The sequence below is a fragment of the Pinus tabuliformis genome, chromosome 1_2 (assembly GCF_031772625.1).
Source record: "Pinus tabuliformis cultivar Carrire ecotype Pingquan chromosome 1_2, CPIR1, whole genome shotgun sequence".
Lineage (NCBI taxonomy): Eukaryota > Viridiplantae > Streptophyta > Pinopsida > Pinales > Pinaceae > Pinus > Pinus tabuliformis.
The window spans coordinates 555,386,897-555,396,905 of NC_142298.1; the positions used below are offsets into that span (position 1 = coordinate 555,386,897).

The 10,009-nt window shown below is 39.0% G+C and overlaps 1 protein-coding gene across 1 annotated transcript; it reads left to right on the top strand.

The window, feature by feature from the left end:
• Window positions 1-3,940: 3,940 nt before the first annotated feature.
• On the top strand, window positions 3,941-4,918 carry LOC149206800 (germin-like protein 3-1). Its single transcript, XM_089393797.1, has one exon. It carries the CDS (start codon window positions 4,040-4,042, stop codon window positions 4,718-4,720), a length of 681 nt encoding a protein of 226 aa, XP_089249923.1. The 5' UTR covers window positions 3,941-4,039; the 3' UTR covers window positions 4,721-4,918.
• Window positions 4,919-10,009: the final 5,091 nt, after the last annotated feature.

Below are 10,009 nucleotides of genomic sequence, written 5' to 3' on the forward strand. Positions count from 1 at the left end.
AAACAGAAAGAAGTTCAGAATGATGACTCCACTGCTGTAATTCTTCCTGCTGTAGTTGAGATTAAAGTTGCAAAAAAATCAATCTGTTCTTGTACATATTGTAGACAAGTTTGGATTTCTAAGAGAGAGCCTTTGCTGATTTGGAATGTGTCATTAGAAGTAGACTGTATTAGAGTTTTCAAGAACTCTAATGCTTCACCAATTTGAGTCATTTTCTCCAATGTCAAACTTAAAAATTTGTTCACAACTATGAATTAATGTCACTGCAAGGTATTCTCTTTAGCCCAAAAAACAAATTTTTCTGGGCACCCAAAATCTTCAAACTTGACAACTATTTGTCTATCAAATAGCTAATAAAGCTTTATACTAATTGCACCAAAGGTACACCTATTATGTTAGGGGAAGCACTCATTTTTTTTAATGTAATGGAATGTTAAAAAAAATAATGGACTCAACCCAAATTTTGTGAATTCAATTCCATTTTCACAAATAATGACCATGAAGAAAATATTCCTGGAAAATCTGTGCAAATGCTTCAACAAGCATATTACAAAAACTCAAGGCATATACTGCCAATGAACACTCATGTTGAATGAGCAGCTTCAACACAAAATAGAGATTATTTGATCATGTGTTTTTGTTCCAATTCACTAAGCCTCTTCCATAGGCAATCATTCACAAGCTACGTAATCATATGTATACCACTCCAGTAAAAATAAAGTGATACACATTTGCCTTGGTAAAAGAGGTTAAACAACTATTTCGCCTCTCTGCTACAACTCTCCAATAGTCATCCCAAAACCAAACTTGTAATCTTTCTTCCAATGATCAATCTCTGCAGAAAGAACAAAATTCACTCGCATATTCAATCTTTCTTCAAGATAAGAAGCAACACAACCATTCGTATCAATCCTTCCCCTCAGGTGGCACCAGTGAATTAGCATGAAAAATTGTGCGATGAACATTTACATCCCATTGATTTTGACGTAAGTACAATCGCCACAACTCACATTAATATGGATCAAGCTAATGAGATGTTTCATTTTACTTGTATCATGCAGAGAGAAAGTATTGAAGCAGGAATCTTGAACTTCAAAGCAGCTTACGCCTCCTCAACAGATGGGATTTTCTCCAAATTCAAGTCATCATTGCCGTTAAAAGGAGATTCCCACAATGCTCGGAACTGTTGCTACATTAGTATCTTTAAAAGAGAAGGAACGAGTAGAGGCTGTCTTGATGCTGCTATAGAGTGGTGGAGCAGACCGTTATATAACTGAGTAGAGTCCCATAACCAGGAGAATCATTGCATGAACATAGTTTTGCTGGAATGGTATATCATTTTTGGTGGCTCGTGCATGCTTAGCTAGCGGTGGTGCAACTGGGGAAGGACAGACTGGTTGCTGAGCTTAACTTGCAGCCTGTCTATCTCTTCAAATTTGGTTTATTTACACTAGAAATCTACCCAGAATTTATCTCTGAGGTAACACGCAGCCCCAGGAAAGCAAACTCGGTCCAGAACTGGAGATTCGTAGGAAAACAACAGGAGATGTTTTACCATTGCAAGAAAATACAAATGTTGCAATCATAACCAAATTGGGGAATAAACCAAACTACACTAGTATATCGTGGCAGCCCCATGGAAAAGCATTATGACCACTCCACAAATACACATTCATATTCTATTGCCAAGATAATTCCTGGTCGTTCATAATTATTAATTACAAATAAAGAAAATAAAAGACCCCAAAAGTAGTCAAACTCTGTACTGGCATGATTATCAATCTCATGAATTAAGAACTTCTAGAAGTTTTTCCACCAGCTCTGATCTCATTGATGGTTGAACCTTTTTTTTTAGAAGAGTAGACAGACCTTGAGGCAATGCTTGCAACTCTTCCTTAGAACTTCCTATATCCAATAGTTGTCTGCAAACTTTCTGCGCTCTTAATTCTTGTAAATAGGACTCAAACTTGCTAGGATCATCTTTCCAAGCCAAGAAAGCAACATCATCTTTCCATAACTCCTCTCCAGAATCACCAACCTTTGAAGCCAAAAACCAGTCCTTAATCAAACACAAAGCTGATTTATGAGATAGGTTGTTTCCACAGGCCAAAGCTTCGACAGATATGCGGAAAGGAATCCAGTCTTGAGACCGATGCAAATATTTTATGGTCAAACAAACTCTTAAAGTAGGGAGAACATAACAACACTTTGAATTGAGGGACTCAGGTGTGAACTTGTCTGTAGGTGATAGAAAATCAACTTGGGTAGGAGATATCTCATATAACAGCAAAAATGAGTGGGTTTCATTTCACCTTCCTCAAGAAACCTGTCCAGCGAATGAAAGAAAAGCTCCAGACTCAGCGTAAGCTCTAGAAATCAACCTCTGGTGCATTGTTAATTTTACAAAATATGTAGAACATAGATAGGAGTGTTCAACGTGACAGAGGGGCGGAGGACAGGAGTGCTGGTGCGTTTTTTCTATTTGAGGTAGAGAACCCAACACAAATCTAGCTGAGAAAGGTCAGCTAGATAGTGTGCAACATGAAATAGGCATGCACACAATAATAACAGTTCTATCTGTAGGAATGCAAAACTGACATGCACAAAGAGGCCACAACTAGTGGCTTAAATTTGAGCAGAGCAGAAATTCGCCTGCAGCTCTGATACCATGTTAGACACACACTTGGCCGAGACAAAATAGAAAATATAAACATGAGATTACATTTATTATTGACAATAATATACATTTATAGTACATTAGTGTGACTGTTGGGTTCCACATCCCAAGGTCTCTTGGACTCTCATCGCTGTTCACATTCTACACCAACCCATAGAGGATTAGGTGTGCAACATATACATTATAAAAAGCAATTGAAAAAATAAAATTTTATTGTTAAAACATTTTTAGTATAGCTATTTTATATTGTGGCTTGTTTTTTAGTATTTTTTTAGTCAAATTTGTTTAAAATTAAGCAAAGATGTGTTGGAATTGCAAATTTAACTTATGTAGTATCTAGAGAAGAAGTGACAAACTAACTTTAGAAGATGTTGATCAATCAATCAATCAAATCAATCCTAATTATAAATCAATCAAGCTTAGACATGGATCAAATTTATCTACGTACAATTTTATTTTTCAAAATTTACACTCAAATTTTTTTTGGGTCAAATTTTACAATCAAAAAATGTTTGTTTCTAAAAAAATTTGCTAAATTCTGGGTGAAAATATAAATAATACAAAATTATTCATCCAAAATTTTATTAAAAATATAGATAATACAAAATTAGTCATCCAATTTTTTTTTATATTAAAACTTTTTCTTGCAACTAACGTATGTTCGTACTTTTGAGTGATTAATAAATTCTTGTATTTCCATCGTAATGATCAATGAAACGAAAGCGTCCATGATAATTTAAACCAGCTTATTCACACTTGCAAGATCTGATAAAATATTTTCATTAATTTCCTTGTGTGGTAGCCTTTGATTTTATACCCTTCTCGTTTCACACTTGCAAGATCTGATAAAATATTTTCATTAATTTCCTTCTGTGGTAGCCTTTGATTTTATACCCTTCTCGTTTCTTGATTTTTTTTTCTCTGCAATTCTTTCAAAATTTTGTTCCTCTTCAATACCAACGAAAATTGAGTGATAAAGTCGGTGGGGTTGCGGTCCTCGCAATTAAAATCTTCGAATGACTTTACACAACCTTTACTGCAACGGCGAAAGATACACTGAATCGAGGGATCCACTATCGTCGACTCGACGTTTGAAGATAAAAAAAGAATGTTTGAAGGCATCATCCAGTCACGCCCAGCGGTGCCCGCAATCAATGAAGCTTGCCGCTGTTTCACGAGTTGCTTTGCCTTCCTTATTTACCCCTCCACCCGCTCACACGCTTCCTTCCCCTCTCCCCATTTATGGCCAAACATCACCGTGTCTCCCTCTACCCACATCTATATATATCTCTCTCTCTGTGTTTGCAAACACCGACTCAGTACCCATTGGTTAGACTTGAAAATAAGTGGAGTGCTCCAGCCATGGCAATGGAAATGTCTTCTGTTACCTATATGAAAGCTCTTCCACTGCTTCTAATTCTTGCACTTGCAATTGCGCAACTGACATGCGCAGATCCGGATCCTCTGCAAGATTTCTGCGTTGCAGACACGACCTCTAAGTTTTTCCTCAACGGCTTCCCCTGCAAGAATCCTAGCACAGTGGTGGCGTCCAATTTCAAGACATCGGCTCTGGGTGTCCCGGGGAACACGAGCGCCAACCCCTTCGGCTTCAACGTCACGCTCACCACTCCCAAAAACCTGCCGGGATTCAACACGCAGGGAATGGCCATAGCTCGCACCGACTTCGCTAAGGGAGGGCTGGTTCCTCCTCACGTCCATCCCAGAGCCTCCGAGATTGTGTTTGTCGTTAAAGGAGAGCTGTTGGTGGGATTTGTGGACACGTCCAACAAGCTCTTCACTCAGACTTTGGGGACCGGGGATGTGTTTGTGTTCCCCCGGGCTCAACTCCACTTTCTCTTCAATGTGGGGAAATGCACTGCTCTCACCATTTCGGGACTCAACAGTCAAAGCCCCGGCGCTCAGATCGTGCCGTTCGCTGCTTTTGGGTCGAACCCAGAGATCCCTCCCGCTGTTCTGGAGAAGGCGTTCCAAATTAGCAGCGGAGAAGTGGAGAAGATCCGAAAGAATCTGATTGGAGGATGAGCTACCTTTTGACATGAAGCATGTGTTCATGTTATTTGAGGTTGCTGCACCTAGCTTAGGTTTATAGTGGCAGCCAGTTGGATTTGATCTTGGACCTGCACAGGATAACTCTCACCAGTTACCGATTGTCCTAGTGTTAAAAAAAAAAATAGAGATGATATCGTCAAAATAATATATGCATTCAAACTTATATGACTTTATGATATGACTTTATGATTTGCATGTTTCTCTTCCAATGTTAACAAATCCATGATATATTACATGATATACAAACTCAAACTTTATTGGGTATTGTAGTGTTTATAAACCACAAGTGGGAGAGAGCCATGTGTAAACGTTCATAAATTACATATAGTAATGGTTGCATATAGACAGGTCAGAATTTCAAAACAGACTAGCTCATTAAATATTAAATTTGATGATTTTCGTTTTGTTTTTCAAGAATATTTACAATTTCAATCAAATAAATTTGACAATTTTATAATTTTTTAAACGGTGTTTAACAAACAAATCACCAAATTTTCCCATCAAATTCTATTCCGACATATATATAATATTATAAATTTACAATTTTAAAATTTTTTAGATTTAGATTTATAAGTATATGTTATTATTGGATATTACCGTACATTATTCACACGATCTGAAATGGTGCTATTTCATTCTTTCATTTCTTTTCGGTTAATTTCAGTAAATAAATATTTTTATTTTTTATTTTTTATACAGTGGGAAGTACATTAATAATATATGTTCTCATTTTTGCACTACTATGTGAATCCATAATCCATATTTAAATTAAAAATGTATATTGTTTAAAGATTGTTAGAATGGCAAAAATGAGAATAATAAGAATGTAGCTTTATTATCTTAGTGAATCTATATTTAAGTTAAAAATATATATTAATTAAATATTTTCGGGATGGCAAAAATGAGAATAATAAAAAGGTAGCCTTATTATCTCTGCCTCATGGAACCGATATAATGCATGTGATAATGCATTGATATTCAATTAATTAAAATTTAAAATATTATAAAAGAAATTAATTTATTATTTTTGTTTGTTAAGTGAATTTGTTTTTTATAGCAATGTTATTGTTTCATTAATACACGAAATCTATATATACTCACTGCTAAGTAATATACTTGCTTAAATCTGATAATAGATATATACAATCTACCCATTAATAAATCAATAACAATTGTCGTCTCTTATTATGCAATGATGTTTATGTGTCATTGATTCTATATTTGCAGGGAAACTCCTATTTCCAACTCTATAGAAAACTAAATGCGCTCTGACATGCAAGGCAAATAGCGCTCGCCCTCTCTCTCCACGCTGCTATCTCGATTCACATGCTATCACTCAGAGGGCGAGCGCTATTTGCCTCGCATGTCAGAGCGCATTTACTTTTCTATAGAGTTGGAAATAGGAGTTTCCATATTTGCAGGGAAACTCCTATTTCAAACTCTATAGAAAAGTAAATGCACTCTGACATGCGAGGCAAATAGCGCTCACCCTCTCTCTCCACGTTGCTATCTCGATTCACGTGCTGTCACTCAGAGGACGAGCGCTATTTGCCTCGCATGTCAGAGCGCATTTACTTTTCTATAGAGTTGGAAATAGGAGTTTCCATATTTGCAGGGAAACTCCTATTTCCAACTCTATAGAAAAGTAATGCGCTTTGACATGCGAGGCAAATATCACTCGCCCTCTCTCTCCACGCTGCTATCTCGATTCACGTGCTGTCACTCATAGGGCAAGTGCTATTTGCCTCGCATGTCAGAGCGCATTTACTTTTCTACAGAGTTGGAAATAGGAGTTTCCATATTTGCAGGGAAACTCCTATTTCCAACTCTATAGAAAAGTAAATGCACTCTGACATGCGAGGCAAATAGCCCTCGCCCTCTCTCCATGCTGCTATCTCGATTCACGTGCTGTGTAGAAATTTTGAATAATATGACACATATTCATAGAGATTATCCTGATTATACACTATTGCGGAATACATGCATAATACATAACCTCCTTTACGTTGATCATCAATTTACAGAAGCAGAAACAATAACATGCGCACATAGAAGCATCAATCACACATATCAACACAGTATTTTCCCGAGGAAAGCATCTCGCTAAAACCCCAACTATCTATATATTATATTGATTGAGAACATGTAAAAAAACATAGTACAATACTCCTCACAAGTACTCAATACTATCTCCACCTGTTACACACAATACAACTTAGATCTGATCTCCAAATCTCCTCCGCTGCTTGCCTGCCTCCACTGCACAATACCTGCTGAGAATGACTGAGAATGGCTGATCCAAACTCCTATTTACCTTGTGAAAATCACCCACACTGTAAATCACGTGAGCACAAGCTATATTTCACTTGGTATTGGCCCACACTACGCAGATATCATTGGCATAACTCAATCCCATGCATGTGCACAATCTCATGCACAACTGATAGCAATCTCAACCTCTAACACCTGTTTCCACTGGACTGTACATGCATTGGGTTAACTGATGTATTCTTCAGTTGCATTATGAGTTAATAATTAGTGAATTAATTAATAACTAATTCACACAACTCATCACTTAGTCTATTGATCAGTTAGACTAAATACGACTAGTTCAACTAAGTCAAACTGAACACAACTCCATTAACTGCTCATCCAACTCCACAGAACTCAACCACATGAGTTCTAACTGATGTCCTGCATGCAATAGCTCAACTGACTCACAAAGAAAGCGTATTTCCTTCTGACAGCTGCATGTGCCACATCTGTAGCTCAAACTGAAGTGCTTCAAGAGGATAAGATAAAGTTTATAGTCTAAATATTATTATAAGACAATAATATTTGACTTTTCTATTTTTGACTAGCAGTCTAAAAATAGACTCTGATCACTCCTGCTGTGATCACTCTTACTGTGATCACCCCTGCTGTGATCACTCCTGCTGTGACCACAAAAATAGAACTTGAGACATAATTTGCCTGCGGGCCCACTTAGTGAAGGCGACTCTTTTCACTAAGCTCCATCATCTTGTTGCATTCTCAACAAGCATTTCTTGTTGCACACTTTTTAACACTCCCTCTCAACAAGAAAGGCTTCCTCTCAAACCCGATCCTGTAACTCTGGAATGTTCTGCATGCAACACATGTGCCCGCTCCACTTTGCTCCAACAACACTTGGAACAAAAACACTCCCAACTGACCACTCTGTTGGGCTAGGAACATACTCTATTGCTGAAGCTCTACCTGCTGCTGACAAGTGCTCCCTCTCTGACATCTTCGCTACTGCAACATCTCCATGCATCTCGCACCATTGCACACTTCTTTGTGCCACCTAACACTATGCGAAACACTTGTGCCTCTCGCATTGCTGCAGCCTGCATGCTATGCGTTGTCCTGGGATTCCCTGCACTGTCGCTCTCTCTGCCGCTCCATCCGCATTTGTCTCTACCCAATCAATCAGTTCCCGCTACTCCACATTGGGGCTCCTGTAGCAAGGTCTCATCCAAGAGGTTAGGTACCTCAACGATCCTGCCCCTCCTCCTTAGGACGGTCACTCTGTATCGCCCCACCTCCTACCTGGAGGTATGGCTGCATGTGATCCCTCAACCGACCTGGCTCGAAGTTTCCCCCTACTGGAGGTCTCTGCATGAGTAGATGTCTCTACTCGATCTCCTCTTAGCTTCCCTTGTTGTGGCTGCTCCACAACCTCCTGAAGCTGCTGCACCAATCGTGGCTCCTCCACAATCGTCTGAGACTTCTTCTGGCTCTGCATGTTGAGAGGTAATATACGCTCCCTCTCAACCACCAAGTCTCTATCAGTTGCCTCGCTGCTCAAGGCTTTGCATGCATCTTGAACCTCAAGAGCATATAAGTTCTTGACCCGTGAACCAATCTGCTTCACCTGTCTAGTGATGATGTGTCTAAGGAAAACCTTTCCCTTACTAAAGACTACATCATAGCCTCCGTCTTCCAGCATCGCGATCGACACCAAGTTTCTCTTCAGTCCTGGTACATATTTGACATAAGTCAACGTAAGGCGAGCTCCATGCTCCCTCTGAAAAATAACCGTGCCTACACCTGAGACACTATACTTCTCATCATTACCCATCGCTATGAGTATCTGGAGATCTTTCTCTTCCAAAGTACTGAACAAACTCTTGTCACCGGTCATGTGGAAAGAAGCTCCATTGTCAAGAAACCAACCATTTCCCACCATGGATGAAACCATGCATGCGAAGAGTGTGAAATCCAACTTCAACTATGAAGCAAGTGCCTCACCTTCAGATCCTTCCCCGATTCCCTTCTTGGACTTCTTCTTTGGGAAATTAGTAGCATAATGGCCCAACTCATGACAATGAAAGAATCTCACCTTCGACTTGTCAACCTTCTTCCCATCATTGGAAGAACTGGATTCGGAAAGAGAAACCTTCCCCTTCCCCTTCTTCACCTTACTCGCTAAGGCACAGTTCTCCTCATCACATAGATGAAGAACTATCTTTGGTGCTCCGTCTAATTTCCTCCTGCATCAAATCCGACCATAGTCGTTCCCAATTTGGCAGTTTCTGCCTTCCATTCACCGAGTCCTGGTAGCTATGCCAACTCTTAGGAAGGTCAAGGAGTGCTAGACTCACCATCCTCTCATCCGACAGTCACCCACACACTTCCCAGCTCAACCCGGCATTGGGTGAACTTCGTGAGATACTTGGGCATACTGTCTCCATTCTCACACTTAATGTTTCTGAGTTTCGCTCTTGCTTTGGAATTAAATTCGAATTCCACCAGCTCAAAACTCAACCGCTTCCGATCTAAAATTCGTGAGAACAAAGTATTTCTCGTACAGAGATTGACTGTATGGGCATTCACCAGATATGTCACCTTCCAAAAGAAGGATGAATCCAGAGGCTACCTGGCCCGATTACAGACTCTGCCTGAAGAAATAAAATGTAATCACTTTCTGAATAATAGATCTGATGATCAATCCTCACTTTGATATCCTGTAGAAATTTTTCTACAAATCAACGAGCTCCGATACCATGTAGAAATTTTGAATAATATGACACATATTCACAGAGATTATCTTGATTATACACTATTGCGGAATACATGCATAATACATAACCTCCTCTACGTTGATCATCAATTTACAAAAGCAGAAACAATAACATGCGCACATAGAAGCATCAATCACACATATCAACACAGTGTTTTCTCGGGGAAAGCATCTCGCTAAAACCCCAACTATCTGTATATTATATTGATTGAGAACAT